At 40.4% G+C, this 19,031-nt stretch overlaps 1 protein-coding gene across 1 annotated transcript; it reads right to left on the reverse strand.

Moving 5' to 3' along the window:
* Positions 1 to 5,347: 5,347 nt before the first annotated feature.
* On the reverse strand, positions 5,348 to 18,451 carry tmx1 (thioredoxin-related transmembrane protein 1). Its single transcript, NM_001165399.1, is given in 8 exon segments — positions 5,348 to 6,764; positions 7,087 to 7,153; positions 7,475 to 7,576; positions 9,509 to 9,554; positions 14,282 to 14,410; positions 14,888 to 14,933; positions 15,380 to 15,495; positions 18,231 to 18,451. Coding segments are annotated over 8 exon segments (933 nt in total). The 5' UTR covers positions 18,434 to 18,451; the 3' UTR covers positions 5,348 to 6,540.
* Positions 18,452 to 19,031: the final 580 nt, after the last annotated feature.

Below are 19,031 nucleotides of genomic sequence, written 5' to 3' on the forward strand. Positions count from 1 at the left end.
TCGATAAGTGGTAGAGTGGACGAGGAGTGTGTCAATGCGTTAGTAGGCAAACGGAAGAAGGTCCACCCCTCCTCAATAGCCTCCTTTTGGCGAGGAAGTACAAGTGTATCCTACCGCAGAAGAGATTTGATATATGCCACCCCCTTTGAATCAGCTGTTGTATTGTAGGAGGAGAAAAGCATGCACACATTTAAAATTGATATGCTAGTTATCATTTTATCTGCACTGAACAAAAATAACTGCAACATGTAAAGTGTTGGTCCCAAGTTTCATGAGCAGAAATTTTCCATCTGTACAAAAAGCTTATTTCTCTCAAATGTTGTGCACAATGTGTTTATATCCATGTTAGTGAGCATTTCTCCTTTGCCATAATAATCCATCCACCTGACAGGCGTGGCATATCAAGAAGCTGACAGCATGATCATTACACAGGTGCACCTTGTTGGGGAAAATAAAAGGCCACTTTAAAATGTGCAGTTTTGTCACACAACACAACGCCACACGTGTCTCAAGTTTTGAGGGAGGCCCACCCATGGCCGCACCCCTACCCAGTCATGTGAAATCCATAGATTAGGGCCTAATGATTTATTTCAATTGACTGATTTCCTTATATGAACTGCAACTCTGTAAAATCTTTGAAATTGTTGCATGTTGCGTTTATATTTAAGTTCAGTATATAAAACATCTTGCACAACGAACTTAATTTGTTTTTTTATCACTTTTCACATTTATTTCTGGATCCACCCAGTAAACGTAACTTGCCTGATGATGAGTAAGTGAAGGAGCTTCTCATTGCATACAAGCGCATTTTCGTCCAGGTTCACTCTCCTCGATTACCTTTGACCTTTTTCCAAAGGAGGCGAGAGAAGATGGAGGAGAGAGAAAAATAAAATTGCTCCCATGATACCACAATTGATAATGTTGATTTTTCCGCAGAGGAAAATAAGTGATAGATCGCCACTCACTGGACAATATTGGTTTTACAAGCTCAAATCCTGTCACAAAAAAACTGTATGTACTAAAAGCTTGGGCTGTAAACGAGAGTAAATTCTATAAATGAAACTTCCAGACATCATTGTAAAACTTCACAGTATTTTACCGATTGGGAGTCAACTCATAAGTGTAGATTTCCGTCAAGGTACTGGAGTGACAAGAAAACTTGGATTCAAACATGAGTTGATTCTTTATTTAAAGAAAACAGTAAAAAAAAAAAGCACATGGAATCAGATATTTCAAGCCACATTTCAAAGCACCTTCCTAGTTGGTTTGAAGTCAGATACAAATCTGATTCCTGGCCATGTCGCCTAACTAGTGTCTGAATGGTCAAATCTGATTTATTTGTTTTTTGGTATATTTGTTATTTGGTATACACTACATATACAAATTGGTGGATTCGACAATTTCAGCCACACCCGTTGCTGACAGGTGTATAAACTTGAGCACACCGCCATGCAATCTCCATAGACAAACATTGGCAGTAGAATGACCTTACTGAAGAGCTCAGTGACTTTCAACATGGCACCGTCATAGAATGTCACCTTTCCAACAGTTCAGTTCGTCAAATTTCTGCCCTGCTAGAGCTGCTCCGGTCAACTGTAAGTGCTGTTATTGTGAAGTGGAAACATCTAGGAGCAACAACGGCTCAGCCATGAAGTGGTAGGCCACACAAGCCCACAGAACGGGACCGCTGAGTGCTGAAGCATGTAAAAAACATATGTCCTCGGTTGTAATACTCACCACCGAGTTCCAAACTGTCTCTGGAAGCAACGTTATGACAAGAACTGTTCGTCAGGAGCTTCATGAAATGGGTTTCCATGGCCGAGCAGCCGCACACAAGCCTAAAATCACCATGCGCAATGCCAAGCATCAGCCTGAATGGTGTAAAGCTCCCCGCCATTGGACTCTGGAGCAGTGGAAAAGGGTTCTCTGGAGTGATGAATCATGCTTCTCCATCAGGCAGTCCGACGGACAAATATAGGTTTGGCGGATGCCAGGCGAATGCTACCTCCCCGAATGCATAGTGCCAACTGTAGAGTTTGGAGGAGTAATAATGGTCTGGTGCCGTTTTTCATGGTTCGGGCTAGGCCCCTTAGTTCCAGTGAAGGGAAATCTTAACGCTAGAGCATACAATGACATTCTAGATGATTCTGTGCTTCCAACTTTGTGGCAACAGTTTGGGGAAGGCCTTTTCCTGTTTCAGCATGGCAATGCCCCCGTGCACAAAGCGAGGTCCAAACATAATTATTTATCAAGATCGGTGTGGAAGAACTTGACTGGCCTGCACAGAGCCCTGACCTCAACCCCATCGAACACCTTTGGGATGAATTGGAACACCGACTGCGAGCTAGGCCTAATCGCCCAACATCAGTGCCCGACCTCACCGATGCTTTTGTGGCTGAATGGAAGCAAGTCCCTGCAGCAATGTTCCAACATCAAGCGGAAAGCATTCCCAGAAGAGTGGAGACTGTTATAGCAGCAAAGGGGGGACCAATTCCATATTAATGCCCATGATTTTGGAATGAGATGTTAGATGAGCAGGTGTTCACATACTTTGATGGTGTATCTTGAATTGTTGCATGTTGCATTTATATTTTTGATCAGTGTATAATTTCGGTCACCTGCTAAAATAATCTATTATAGCTATCTAAAAATACAAAATGTGCCCTTGGTGGGATGAATATACAATGAAATCAATGTGTATTTTTCACCATGTAAGGTACAATTCAACATTAGAAAACAGCCTTCTTGGTCCATGTGCTGAGATATAAGGGAGAATTCTGTATTCTTACTTATCAGGATGACTACATATCTTACTTACTGACTTTATTGTCCCCATGGGGACATTTTGTTGCAGTATCATGTACACGTTTAAAATGACAATACAACATTCATAACAGTTACATACCAATAAAAAGAGACTAGCCTGCTGGCCTTACTGGGTCGATAGGAACATTAGCCCGAGCAGTTAAGGAGGGATATCACACCTGGCACAAATTATTCAATCAAATGTATTTATAAAGCCCTTTTTACATCAGCCGATGTCATAAAGTGCTATACAGAAACACAGCCTAAAACCCCAAACGGCAAGCAATGCAGATGTAGAAGCACGGTGACTAGGATCACCATGCGCAACGCTGTCTAGTTCTGTCTTTTCTGCCAGGGGGCACCCTATACCTGCACTACACCTCTGCTGTTACTACAGGGGCTGGCAGCATAGGCCTCTCCAAACAAGCTCCTCTTTAAATTAAATTGAACTCTTGCAATAAAACTTCAATCTCTTTAAGTGTTTGAGAACCATATGCTTTTTTTTCACCTCATGGAGTCCGTGCACATTCCATGTGATAAGTTGGATTTTGTTGGTCTTTACTTCCAAATTTCTATGGAGCTAAATAATACAAAACAGATTAAAAAGTCTCAATTGCTTTACTGACAATAATGCAATATTAAACAAAATCTGATGTTCAGATCTACAAATGTTTGACATATTACATGTTATCAAGGGTAGTTGTGATCCAGGAAAGTCCAGCATACTGTAGATGAGCAGCCGACATGTTGATGACACAATTTACTGTAAACGGTCAAAGGTAATGCAGTAGCACGGGAGTGTGCAGCGCTTCTCAAATGTAAAATGTATGCGTTTCCACACTCTCGTCCTAATAATGTCACATTCAAGAGAATGCCCTCAAAGACTGCACTAGGAGCATGGGAGTGAGGAGCACAGTAGTATGCATATTGAGAAACACCCCTAGTTTGTCCAAAATAGAAGAGCCAGAGTGACCATAGGAGTTGGCAAGACAGCACTGGAACCAGGCTATTAAAGAACTCCCTTAATAATTGTAGCTGTAACGACGGGCATGCATTGTGTCTGACGGCTGACTGACATGACAGCCCATTACCAATCAATAATAATAAACTGTTCTGATTTATACGGAAGAACATCACACACAGGTGAACACAACATAAGATACAAATCCAAAATACAGTCCACTGCCAGCTTTACAAAGGGGTGGATATTAGCTTTACAGTGGAGATTGACAAAACAAGGTTATTTACATTTTACAGCACAATATCTTTGTAACAGGTTGGTGTTGTGAACGCGCCCCAGTATGGCCCTGTTAGGAAAAATCCGCTTGAACACCTCTCCAACTGCTAATTACTAGTGGGAAACTCGTCTATCATCCCTGAGCTCCGACTTCTCCCACGTGCTGACCTCTGACGTCATCTACTAAGAATATGACCTCGATAACATACAATTTCAGCACTTAAATGCAAAAAAAACATTTATGTAAATAAATCAGTTTTTTGAACATTACAACTTGTTCACAAGCATGATAGCTGTACTTTTTGTTTATGGTTGACACCGCTTGTTGGCCATTAGCCAGTCAGCGTTTCTCAACGAGTTCAAAACACGTGAATGCATCCAACTGGTATTTACGACTTCACAACTGCTAATTACCACTTTCCCACTTGGTTATGAACTCAGTATTAAAGCAGAGCTGAACTTCCTGATTTCGCCTCAGTTTCAATTCTCATCATTTGGAAATGCAACTGAGAACATGATCTGGGTTATGGAGGCATGTTTTGATGTGGGTGTCTCTTGTGTTTGTACTTTCACTCTGACAAAAACAGTACACAGTTACTCACCCTTCGAGATAACTTGAAACCGTCAAACCAGATCTTGTATCTGGAAGTAGCCTAGACTAGCTAGCAAACTAGCTAGCAAACTTGCTAGCAAGCTTCAGCCGGCCCAAAATTGGTTTGACTTTGGATATTCTATCATTGGTGCTATTTTTCTTTTCAATTGTTTTAAATGTAACCTTTTTATTTAACTGGACAAGTCAGTTAAGAACAAATTCTTATTTACAATGACGGCCTACCCCGGCCAAACCTGGACGGCGCTGGGTGAGCCGCCGTATGGGATAGTGACCGACAATAAATTAGACAATATTTTCATATTGCACACCTTTAGTTGCCTCAAATATATATATATATATGAATTTCTACAATTTATAGTTGATTTAAAAATTAAGTAATGTAAATCTGGCAGTATTGACATTTTAAAATATTGTCCCATGTACCTTGTATAATTCTAACTAGCCCCATAAGGATATCGAATGTCAAACCAAATTGACCATGGCATTGTGCTCTGAACTGATGATTACTTGGGGGGGGGGGGGGGCAGGATTGAAATTAACCCTTCATTCCATGACACATTTTTTTCCTAATCATCTCACAAACCTGTTATGGACAAGACTTGACTTAAAGAGCAAAATGATCCCATTTACACTTTATAGTCAATTATGACACTAGAATAAATGTTTGACTCATACCGATGCCACACCAGCTGTTTTTAAAAGGATAAATTCCTTATTACGTTCAGTTGCTCTTTAATGATCCATACTGAACAACATTCACCAGGGAGGTTTAGCACCACAATCCTTCATACATCGGTGTGAAACTTTAAAAAAACAGGCAGGCAGCAGAGATTAAACCATCCAGTCTTGTAGAGCCAGAGCAGAGCATTGTAACTCAAGTCAACATCTTCGTGCGATTGCTGATTAAAGACCAAATGGAAACATGGAGAGTCCCTGCCCCAAAGAGTTTTGATCACAGGTTCCTGTGTAAAAGCTTGCCAACTGCACTCATGAGGGGGAAAGAGGATCCAGATGTACTTCTGCACAATATTTAACCATTCTAAACCATTATGAAGTATCATGGTGGGTGGATGCACGGTCTGTCAAGGAAGACTTGGATGAAAATAAATTATGGGATTTCTGAGATACAAAAAGGTGAAAAGGAGAAAAGCATAAGTACATATTAGACTACATGGAATATATCATACAACGAAATGCGCAAAGCAAGCTGTATATAATTTGTTAAACATGGATTAACGCACGGAGAGATTCAATAAAAACTAAAGAAATGTATAGCATAAAAGTGGCCCAAAAAAAGTTCAATTTCTACTGCACTCCATACCTAAACCACACCCAATTTAAAATCGGTTCATTAGGGCACGCAATGGAAAACATTAAAACATTTTGCAATGGAAAATGAAAATGAGCATTTTAGATTGGACAAATTTGGATAAACCCTGCCTGTTCCAGTCTGTTCTCTTCAAAAGATAGCTAATGAACACGACCCTAGTGTTGGGAGTGTACAGTAGCGGTAGCACCTCCAGTCCAAGAGAGTGCCTGTGGTGAAAGCAGAGCGGTCATCAGAATCCAGAGCACTCCCGGTGAAGCAGAGGGAGAATACAGGAAGTACGACGTCACCAGGGCTCTCTGTAAGCTGTAAACTCTACTGCTGCCAGGTCTAATATTCATAAAGCATGAAAGAGTAGGAGTGGTGATCTAGGATCAGTTACCCCTGCTCATGTAATCTTATTTATTATGATCTAGAAGGCAAAACTGATCCTAGATCAATACTCCTATTCTGAGGCGCTTTATAAATATGAGCTCAGGCCCCGAACCGGGCTGCTTTCCCATCCTCGCTGCGTCTCCCATGGGTGTTAGGCGGCATCTGCAGTTCCCCTCCAGGCCTCTAGGAGTCCTCATCCTCCTCACGGTTGCCAACCACCCTCTTTCGCAAGGCCTCCTCTGGGTAACCCGGCCCTCTGGCCTCGGGACGGCCCCCTGGAGACACTCTCCTCCAGACCTCCTCCTGTTCTCCATCTTCATCGTCCTCATCATCATCCTCCTCTCCATCGGCCTCCTGCTCTTCCTCCAGCTGCTGAATGAGCCTGGCTTGTTCCATCGTCTGTTTCTCTGGAACAGGAAAGTAACAAAGGCAATATGAATAACAGTACATGACAATAACAAATGTTTTACATACCGCACACTCCATGCCATTGCTCCTAAACTAAAACATGTATGCACACATGATTATGACACTGGGTCACAACTTAGGAAGAATACAAAAAAGACGAATGTCTGTTCTCGAAAGAAATGTTTATGATAAATGATTACATGTATTCTTCCTCTATAACTTCTCTAAGAGTACTTGCTTAATGTCAGCACATAAACAGTGCTACATAGTTCACAAAGTCATATTTGCATGAACATGGATTCTCTGTCATCTCATACTCACTCTGGTAGTAGTTTGGGGAGTTAAATCGTCGTGATGGGAAGACAAAATCGGCTATGAACACCAGTATCTGGGAAGAGAAGGCACAAGGGAGGCTGGTTAGGTTATCGAGGAGAGCAGACTTGATGTTACTGTAAGATATTGATCTCTTGCTCCCTTTGCCTCCAATAACATCCAAAGTCATACATTTTTCCTACATTGCTCCATTGTTTACATTTTTAGGTGGCCCACTATGGAGGGTATGCACATACTACTAAATAATACCTTATTTGACAGATTCCTTTCAGGAATCTGTACATTCAAATCAAAGTGCAAGTAAAATCCAATTCTCGTGCAATTAAAATCAAACAAAGACAGAACACATGGGATCGCAGGAGTATGACTAACGTACCAGTCCCAGGGCTAGGCCAGAGAAGAGAGTGGCCAGTCCAAAGATGATATACGAGCCCCACACTGGAATACCCAACTGCTCTGTCAGGTAGTTATGGCAACGCTGGAGGGAAAGGACAACAGGAACGCAATAAAAAGATAAGTTAAAGTAAGTCAAACCACCCTGACCATGTTTAAGAAGAACATTCTCTTAAAATTGTTCAAATCATGTGAAAATGTGTCAAATGGCAGCAATTCCCTATACGGGTGCCTTCAGAATGTATTCACACCCCTCAACTTTTTCCCCATTTAGTTGTTATAGCCAATATTTAAAATGCATAAAATGTAGATGTTTTAGTCACTGTCCTACTCAATACCCCATAATGTCAAAGTGGAATTTTCTAGAGTCTATACATGAAGGTGATGGAGAGAGAACCCGCAGGTTGTGGAAATTCAAAATACTGCATTTTAGACACGCAGGGAAAACAAAATACAGCCTAGAGCTCAAGTGTCAAACTCAATTCAAATGGATTAAATTCACAATACCCCTTAATGTCAAGGTGGAATTAGGTTTTTAGAAATTTGTATAAATTAAATAGAAATGAAAAGCTGAAATGTCTTTAGTCTATAAGTATTCAACCCCTTTGTTATGGCAAGACTAAATAAGTTCAGGAGTAAAAAAAAAAAAAAAAAAGGTGCTTAACAAGTCACATAATAAGTTGCATGGAATCACTGTGTGCAATAGTGTTTAACATGATTTTTGAATGACTACCTCGTCTCTGTACCCCACACAAAATTAAATATATGTAAGGTCCCTCGGTTGAGCATTGAATTTCAAACACCGATTCAACCACAAAGATCAGGGAGGTTTTCCAATGCCACGCAAAGAAGGGCACCTATTGGTAGAATGGTAAAAAATTTTATAGCAGACATTGAATATTTCTTTGAGCACGGTGAAGTTTTGAATTACACTTTGGATGGAGTATCAACACACCCCGTCACTACAAAGATTGTGCCGTCCTTAACTCAGTTGCCAGAGGAAGGAAACTGCTCAGGGACTTCGATGGGGCCAATGTGGTGACTTTAAAACAGTTAGAGTTTAATGGCTGTAATAGGAGAAAACTGAGGCTAGATCACAATATTGTAGCTACTCCAAAATACTAACCTAATTGACAGAGTGAAAATGAAACCTGTACAGAATACAAATATTCCAAAACATGCATCCTGTTTGCAACAAGGCCCTAAAAATAATACAGAAAAAAAAAATAAGAAGAAAGTGGCAAAGCCATTGACATTTTGGCATGAATACTAAGTGTTATGTTTGGGGCAAATCTAATACAACACATTATGGAGTACCACTCTCCATATTTTCAAGCATAGTGGTGGCTGCATCATGTTATGAGTATGCTTGTAATGTTAAAGGACTGGAGAGTTTTTACAGGAAAAAAATAAATAAACAGAATGGAGCTAAGCACAGGCAAAGTCCTAGAGGATAACCTGGTCTGCTTTCCACCAGACACTGGGTGATGAACTCACCTTCCAGCAGGACAACAACCTAAAAACACAAGACCAAATCTACACTGGAGTTGCTTACCAACATGACCGTGAATGTTCTTTAGTGGCCGAGTAACAGTTTTGAATTAATTCTGCTTGAAAATCTATGGCACGACTTTAATGGTTGCCTAGCAATGTTCAACAACCAAATTTAACAAATATTGTACAATCCAGGTGTGCAAAGCTCTTAGAGATTTAACTAGAAAGACAAAAGCTGTAGTCGCTGCCGAAGGTGATTCTAACATGTAAATGAGATATTTCTATATTTCATTTTCAATACATTTGTTAAAATTTCTAAATACATGTTTTCACTTTGTCATTATGGGGTAGTGTGTGTAGATTGGTGAGAATTAAATTTTGAATTCAGGCTGTAACACATCAAAACATGGAATAAGTCAAGGGTTATGAATACTTTCTGACCAGAACCCTAAAGGCCTTGTTCCAAAGTGTGGTGTGAATGGGGTCTAAAAGCACACAGGGAGAAGGCAACAGCAGGACTCACCCTAATGAACATTGACAACTTGAAGAGAGCTGACATTGTGTTCATCCTGCAGAGGAAGAAAAGGAATAAATACCTTTTAGACTTTTTAAATGAGAATCTAGTAATCAACAGCTAAAAACAAAGACTGTAACCAGGTTAAAGTGTCAGTGGCTGACAGAGGGAAAAATAAGCATGCTTGCATCCCAAATGGCACCCCATTTTCTACAGGGAAAATGAGGGGAAAAAGTATTTGATCCCCTGCTGATTTTGTACGCATGTCCACTGACAAAGAAATGATCAGACTATAATTTTAATGGTAGGTTTATTTGAACAGTGAGAGACAGAATAACAACCAAAAAAATCCAGAAAAACACGTCAAAAATGTTATAAAATGATTCGCATTTTAATGAGGGAAATAAGTATTTGACCCCTCTGCAAAACATGACTTAGTACTTGGTGGCAAAACCCTTGTTTGCAATCACAGAGGTCAGACGTTTCTTGTAGTTGGCCACCAGGTTTGCACACATCTCAGGATGGATTTTGTCCCACTCCTTTTTGCAGATCTTCTCCAAGCCCTTAAGGTTTCGAGGCTGACGTTTGTAACTCGGACCTTCAGCTCCCTCTATGGGATTAAGGTCTGGAGACTGGCTAGGCCACTCCAGGACCTTAATGTGCTTCTTCTTAAGCCACTCCTTTGTTGCCTTGGCCGTGTGTTTTGGGTCATTGTCATGCTGGAATACCCATCCACGACCCATTTTCAATGCCCTGGCTGAGGGAAGGAGGTTCTCACCCAAGATTTGACGGTACATGGCCCCGTCCATCGTCCCTTTGATGCGGTGAAGTTGTCCTGTTCCCTTAGCAGAAAAACACCCCCAAAGCATAATGTTTCCACCTCCATGTTTGACGGTGGGGATGGTGTTCTTAGGGTCATAGGAAGCATTCCTCCTCCAAACACGGCGAGTTGATGCCAAAGAGCTCCATTTTGGTCTCATCTGACCACAACACTTTCACCCAGTTGTCCTCTGAATCATTCAGATGTTCATTGGCAAACTTTAGATGGGCATGTATATGTGCTTTCTTGAGCAGGGGGACCTTGCGGGCACTGCAGGATTTCAGTCCTTCACGGCGTAGTGTGTTACCAATTGTTTTCTTGGTGACTATGGTCCCAGCTGCCTTGAGATCATTGACAAGATCATCCCGTGTAGTTCTGGGCTGATTCCTCACCATTCTCATGATCATTGCAACTCCACGAGGTGAGATCTTGCATGGAGCCCCAGGCCGATTGACAGTTCTTTTGTGTTTCTTCCATTTGCGAATAATCGCACCAACCGTTGTCACCTTCTCACCAAGCTGCTTGGCGATGGTCTTGTAGCCTTGTGTAGGTCTACAATCGTGTCCCTGACATCCTTGGAGAGTTCTTTGGTCTTGGCCATGGTGGAGAGTTTGGAATCTGATTGATTGCTTCTGTGGACAGGTGTCTTTTATACAGGTAACAAGCTGTGGTTAGGAGCACTCCCTTTAAGAGTGTGCTCCTAATCTCAGCTCGTTACCTGTATAAAAGACACCTGGGAGCCAGAAATCTTTCTGATTAAGAGGTGTCAAATACTTATTTCCCTCATTAAAATGCAAATCATTTTATAACATTTTTGACATGCGTTTTTCTGGATTTTTGTTGTTGTTAGTTATTCTGTCTCTCACTGTTCAAATAAACCTACCATTCAAATTATAGACTGATCATTTCTTTGTCAGTGGGCAAACGTACAAATCAGCAGGGGATCAAATACTTTTTCCCCCCCTCACTGAATATAGGGCTCTACTTTTGACCAGGGCTATGGTCAAAAGCAGTGCGCTATATAGGGAGTAGGGGGCCATTTGGGTCTGTTGGTTGTATGTCTAAACCTAAAACTAAGTGGCAAGTACTACCAGGAGAAGTTGGAGTGTAGTATTTGATATTTCCTGTGGTTCTGAAGTGTAGTGTGTGTCACTGATATGAAGAACAATTGTGGTTAAGAATGAGTAAAAATAAGATGCAGTCTTCATGAGATAACGACCACACATTTCCATGTAGAGTCATCTACCCCGATATCACATACTGGGTAGTCACTCATGTTATAGTTTTAAATATCTCAACAATCCTTTTAGATCGAAACTACAAATCTGTATGAAACATCCTTCCTCTAAAGCAGTCCCCAACCTCTGAGTCAAGATCCGTTTCGCAGTCAAAAAGCTATTATTTTTAAAACGTGGCTTAAAAGAAATATAAGCCTATGCACCATTAACGTAATAAAACCAGCTCAGTAGGAATGAGGTTGTTGTTCCTATGAGCAGAGAAAGTGAAATATTCCATGATATTACAAAAACGCAGGCCTATTGAGACACATGATCTCACTCATAAAAACAGCAGCTCTTTGCTGTATTCTTTGACAGTCTCTCTCTGGTTATGGTTTTAAAAGTTAAGTTAGTATCCACAGAAAAAGTTTGATACTGTAAGCACTGTGATTTGATCGGATTGGCCAGCGCAGTCGGTGCACTTGACTTAGCCACAGCTCTCGTGGTCTGCTGGGTAGACGGACAAATTAAATGGTTAAAATGGGAACACTTTTCCGAAGCCCTTCGCACATAGTAGGAATCAATTGCACCTACCGCCAACAGCGCAAGACGAATAAAACAAAAACACAGTACACTAAGATAGGCAGAAACTGCTTCTCCAATAGAAAACCCCAATCACACTTGCAGGTGATGTCATGGCGACATTGGATAGCTAAGCTCAGAAACACGTCCTCGGGTCTAACGGTCATCTCGCGCCGAACTGCACAGGCTGTCAAATCAAAGGCACTCCTTCGATATAAAGTTATTTTTTTTATTAAAATGTTAACGTGTCAGTTTGTCACTTTCACGAGTTTGGAGTAATAACACTCAACTATTTAAGACTGTGGCTTGAATCTAGGTTGTGCCTTCAGATTGAGAAAATTAACAACCAACCCCGGCCTGGTCTGCTTGGCCTGTTTTGCCACCGTTCCCGGAAGTCTCGTGATGTTGCGCCTCTGAGTTTAGAAACTGACAATTCTTTACCGTTGCCTTTTCTACAAAAATGTTTGCTGATCACTGCTCTAAATAGGGATGGGCATTTGACCTTTCGGAAGATTTTTTTCAGGTACTCGATTATTGGATTTATTTTTTAAAGTCCGGCACTGGAAAATACATTTCTAATTTATCTATATGCCAACAGTGAGCAACAATGCCAAATTTATAATAACATTTTAGTCATTTAGCAGACGCTCTTATCCAGAGCGACTTACAGTAGTGAATGCATACATTTCATACATTTTTTTCTCCGTACTGGTCCCCCGTGGGAACCACTACAGATAAATACTAATTGCCTCATATATACAAACAAAAATATGTGGACACCCCTTCAAATTAGTGGATTCGGCTATTTCAACCACACCCGTTGCTGACAGGTGTATTGTATTATAGCGTTGAACACAATCTTCAAAAAGGTAGTTACCTCAGCAGTGTGGCGCTTGCTTGTAGAAGCCTTTAGCTGTGCAATGGCATAGCCTTGTTTTGTTAATTTAGCAGACAAGACGTTGTTATATCCCGAGCCCTAGTCAAGACAATTATTTTATAGTAAAAAACATTATGTAATATAACATTAAAAATATATATATATTCTAAAGTGATTCGCATTTTACATTTGGAACAGGTTTGCTGAAATAAATTTCAGGTTTACAAACCAAAAATCTGTCTTCTTTTCAATATACAGATGTTCAATTGAGTTTATTATGCCTGTTCTGTGGAATTTTCTACATAGATTAACAGTGTTCACTGCATGGAGATGAATTATGGCCAAAATATGTTTGGTGAGTAGGCTTAATGATTATTGAAAATATGCATTGTCTTTATCAAACTAATATTTTTGCATATTTCCAGTGTGGAACCTGTCTATGTTTAGGGGGGGTAATAGCCTAGGCTAACCAATTCCAAAAGGCCACTATCAGTGCGTAGGGTCGCCACTAAAGTTAGTTATCACAGCCACAAAGTCATAAACCCTGCCTGTTTGTAAAATTTTGCGTCTTAAAATCTGATTTTATACCTAACCACACCGTTAACCTTATAACTAACCTTAAATTAAGACCAAAAATAACACGCTTGTTTTCATGAATTTTTACGATACAGCCAATTTGACTTCGTGGCTGTGGTAACTAGTCACAACCGGAATATAGCCTAAGCAGAAAATGGCGCAATTATTCCAAAACTGCAGCTCATTGTTGGAACACAAATCCCTACTTCCGTCAACCAGTCCATTTTGAATTTGTGATAAAAAAAACATATCTAACTGACGAGATACACAAGCTACTTGTGCATCTCGTCAGTTAGATATGTTTTTTTTAACTAGGCTCTTACTTCTGTAGGCGCAGAAGTAGAGGGAGGGCGTGAGACACGGAGGGAAAGGGAATTTAGGAAACAACTCTGATGCTTGGCTTATACATTTGTTGGTCCCTCAAATGCATATGTACAAATGGAACACTAGAGTCAAGCAAATTAACGTTGTCTTCAAGACAAACTTTCAACCAAATAGTTTTACAGTATTATACATTTTTTTTTTATCTCTGGTTAAAAGATTGAGTTGATGTCAGTTTGAGTACTCGAGTTCTTGATTACTCATGCCCATCCCCATCTCGAGTTGACCTTTTCATTACATTTCAGAAAGATCCAAAACGGATTTTGTTTAAGTTTCACACAGAACGACCCAGTTTGGAGAAGAGACTGACGCTAAAACAATCCACTCACATGAAGGAAGACGGTCCAAACCAGGAAGACACCGGTTCAATGCCCTGCCACTTCTTCTCATCAATAAAGCTTAGGAAGTCATCTTTGGTGCGAGCCCCCTGGTACCTCCTGAACACACCATCCTTACAGCTGATTCACACACACACACACACACACAGTTACCATAGAAATCTAGCACACAATTGAAGACAGGTTGACAAGCCAATAGTGGCATTAACCACAATAAGGACAGAAGTAGTTTATTTGCCTATTGCGCCACTAAGCTATAGGGTTATACATTTACAGTTTTACCATTGACAATCATTTACTTTTTTATAGCAACATAAGAAGCTAGTGTCTAAACTGGGCGTAGGATCACAGCAGTAGCAAAAAAGAAGAGACATGAGAAAGAAACACTAACATTGTCTTCCCAGACAAAGTCTGAAGCCATCTAACAGCCTCTCACATTCCAGTGAGGGCTATAAACTGAAATGATCACATTTACTGATGAGACTGAGTGCAGTCTACATATAGAGTGGTTGGTAGTTGAGGTTTGTTGGCATGCATCTGTGAGAAGAACAGGATATGAGACATACAGTAACTTCAAGTAAAGGAGAGAGAACTTACTGGTAGATGGTCGGAAGTGAAGTGATAATGAATCGTCCACTCAAACCTAAGGTGCGGGAAGGAGAGCAGAATGTTAGTGAATATGACTTAATATCTCTGAATGACACCAACATCCTCTTGTTCTTGACTAATATTACAGGAGGTCTACAAAAACCTGGTAATAATGGACTATAGCTAGATAAAAATGACATGCATTGTCTACACTACAAAACATAGTGGGTGTTGTGGGAAACAGCCAGGGCCTTAATACAAAGCTCTCGGACCCCTCCCTGCCTAATTTATCTGTGAAAGGAGTAGGGTGCAGTTGCCCATAGACAGTGATCTTGGGTCAGTTTAGCATTTTCCCTACTAATAGTTAAGGTTAGGATTGGGGGATGATCCCAGATCTGTACCTAGGGGAAACTTCATCCCGGAGCTCTGTGGAACGTGAAAAGGGGAGTAATTGACAAGCAGACGGTCAGGCAGGCAGCCAGGGAAGGAGGGTATACATACCAGGCTGTTCAGTAACATCCACTTTCGCTATGTTGACACCCATGTCCTCCCCCCAGTCGGCAAACTCATTCCACATGGGTTGGAGCTGCTGGCACGCCGGACACCAGGGGGCAAAGCTGCCGGGGAAGAGTGAGTTGGGGCCAAACATTGGCATAACAATAACATTAGCTAGACAGTTTTCAAACAAAATAAGCTGACACAACTACACAAGATTCAATGGTAGCAGTTGTCAACATATTATGAATGATCAACATTAGCCATAGCTATGACTGTAAAAATCAGAGTTGTTCATATGGACACTGAAGTATACCTTAGCTAGGTCAACACAACCTACCCCATTCATTGACGCTAACCACCCTTAGCTCCCATGGACGATAGTATCTTCTGGCAGGGGACTTTTGTTAAGAGCCCCAACGCTCATTATGAACGTTAAAATGCATCACTTGCAGTACGGTTTTGGAAACATACGAAACGCATCTTTCATATTAGCGAGAAATAATTACTTCATACACACCTTTATAGGGTTAGGGTTCCCACACGGCCACATCTCCATGTTACAGTGCTTGTTTACGAAAGTCAGAGGCGGCCACCTGTGCTAATTAGCTATCTAGCGGGCTCCAAACACCTGTGTGTAAGTAACTGGTGAAGAAGTGTAGTTCAGCAACTGGAGGCATACACAGCATATGGATCTGTGCAAAACTGCTACAGTAAGTATATCTTTTTAATTTGAAAGATTATTTTGGGCTGATATGAAAGCATACACTTTTGAACGGTAGTGGGTTCACTTAGAAATGTCCTTGTTTTTGAAAGAAAAGCACTTTTTGTCCATTAAAATAACATCAAATTAATCAGAAACAGTGTAGACATTGTTAATGTGCACCGGGGCCTCCCACTCTTTCTATTCTGGTTAGAGACAGTTTGCACTGTTCTGTGAAGGGAGTAGTACACAGCATTGTACGAGATCTTCAGTTTCTTGGCAATTTCTCGCATGGAATAGCCTTCATTTCTCAGAACAAGAATAGACTGACGAGTTTCAGAAGAAAGTTCTTTGTTTCTGTCCATTTTGAGACTGTAGTCAAACCCACAAATGCTGATGCTCCAGATACTCAACTAGTCTAAAGAAGGACAGTTTTATTGCTGCTTTAAAATCAGCACAACAGTTTTCAGCTGTGCTAACAATTGCAAAAGGGTTTTCTAAAGATCAATTAGCCTTTTAAATGACAAACTTGGATAGGCTAACACAACATGCCATTGGAACACAGGAGTGATGGTTGCTGATAATGTGCCTCTGTAGATATTCCATTCAAAATCAGCCGTTTCCAGCTACAATAGTCATTTACAACATGAACAATGTCTACACTGTACTTCTGATCAATTTGATGTTATTTTAATGGACAAAAAAGAAAAGAAAGTGATTTTCTTTCAAAAACAAGGACATTTCTAAGTGACCCCAAACCTTTGAACGGTAGTGTATGTTTTAAAAAAAAAAAGTTTTGCAAGCGATGATTATTATTGATGTTTCTAAACGTTAAAATACAGTGTCGGATTTGTAGATCACATGCTGCCAACCGTGGGAGAAACTAACAGCTGAAAACCCTACGGACAAGGCTTTTCGAGAGCTATACATATCCTATCTGGAGCTCAAATAACAACAGTCACCTTTTTCGGTAAACAGAACAGCTAAAAGCAAGCTATACAGTGTCTCTTTACAATTGTATTGTTTACAAACAATGAAGTAAAACAAGCTTATATTTTGGGTTTTAATGGGGTTAGACAGTTGAACTAAAGTTATATTCTTCAAGAGTCAATGGCTATATAGCTACCATTAACTTAAGTAAACAAATTTGATGTAGCAATCTCAGATTTCCTCTTTAAGATCTAAACTACACCATAATGTAGAGGCCTGTGACATGCGGATCTCGACAGATCATTGCAGAGTGGTCTGCATTTTCCATGCTGCGGTTGGGAGCGGGCAGTCATGACAGACAACTCTGGGGTGAACACATTTTTGTTGTCCCGCAGATTATTTGGAAATGTTAGTCTTTCTGCGTTCTATACATTAGCCTACCTATTGTAATAAAAGCACATCATTGTCGCATTATTCACATTCTCAGAATTTGCTGCGTCAAGTTAAAGTGGTCTACATCTCATCTCATAGCTGGGAGTGTAAAAATCAGGTGTGAATAGTATATGTGTGGTCTCAATGAAAAATGCAGACCGTGCTGCAATGATCTCTGTTGGGAATTCCAAAAATGTCATGGCATGGGGCCCCAAAGATTTTGTTATAATGTTTGAGTCACTCAGATAGCATAACACAGCATAACACAGCATAAGCCATGGCAAAATGTGTAGAAATGCAAGAAAATAGTGGAATAAAACTGCAAATTTCTCTCTGCCCCATGACAAAATTACAGGAAATTAGTTTGAAAACAGCAATTGTCTCATTGGCCAAGATGGTGTCTACATTTTGTTGTTGTTGATATGGTGCCCCCCACCCCCACTAAGTTTGCCACCTCTGCTTAAAGAAATCCTAGTGGAAACACTGCTAATTCTATGTAGACGCCTAACAACAATACTCAGTATGCAGCAGCCAAACACTAGCTTTCCACCTCATTGGACCTGATTATCGTGTGCACTTGAAAGCATTTCATTTAGATTCCTATCTGTAAGCCTATGCAACAATCTAACGCCAAGGCTACGCTAGTTTATCAAGATCAGAACTAGGTGATTAGGTGTGGTCTGAAAATCAACACGTGCCGATTCAAGACTACAAAAAACGGACTATTGCAGAACAACGTAGCTGTATGGCTAGCTAAGCAGTTAGCTTAGCATGCTTGCTAGCTGTACTTACAATTCAATCATCCATTCCCCTGCCAAGATGTCTTCCCAGTTTCCGTCAGTGATCTCTTTGAGGCTACTCGGTTTGGCCAAAGCTGGCTGCGACGTCAAGTAAATAACTAAAATTAGTGAACATGTTAGGAGAATCGATTTTGATCGCAAAGGTAAAGAAGACAGCATAGCATCGCCGATTTTATGATCCAGCAAGGGCGCCATGTTTAGGTAAACTCGTCGTCGCCCGTCTCTCGGTCGTTGCTAGTTACCACAGTCACAAAGGCTTATTATGGCTAAACCCAGCCTATTTATACAATTTCTCTTCTTAAAATCAGATTTGATCCTAACCTTAACCACACTGCTAACATTATGTCTAACTCTAACCTCAATTTAAAAAATAAAAACAACATTTTCACGATATTTTTACTTTGTGGCTGTGGTAACTACTGGCAACCCTCTACTTTTTATTTTTTTGCATTACACGAATATTGTACAAACCAATTTATAAACCTGGTGGTTCGAGCCCTGAATGCTGATTGGCTGACACCCGTGGTATACGGTCTGCTATACCACGGCTATGACAAAACATTTATTTTTACTGCTCTAATTACATTGACAACCAGTTTATAATAGCAATAGCCATGGTAAATTGGCCATATACCACAACCCCTCAGGCCTTATTGCTTAAATATATCACACATTAAAAAAAAGCCAAAATAAAAACATTCTACATAAAACAAGAGACAAAAAATTAACATATATATTACGCTATGGACAAGTCACATTTTGACAAATACTGTAGAAACTTCTTTGATATTTG

This window comes from Salmo salar, chromosome 01 (genome assembly GCF_965601325.2).
Source record: "Salmo salar chromosome 01, fSalSal1, whole genome shotgun sequence".
Lineage (NCBI taxonomy): Eukaryota > Metazoa > Chordata > Actinopteri > Salmoniformes > Salmonidae > Salmo > Salmo salar.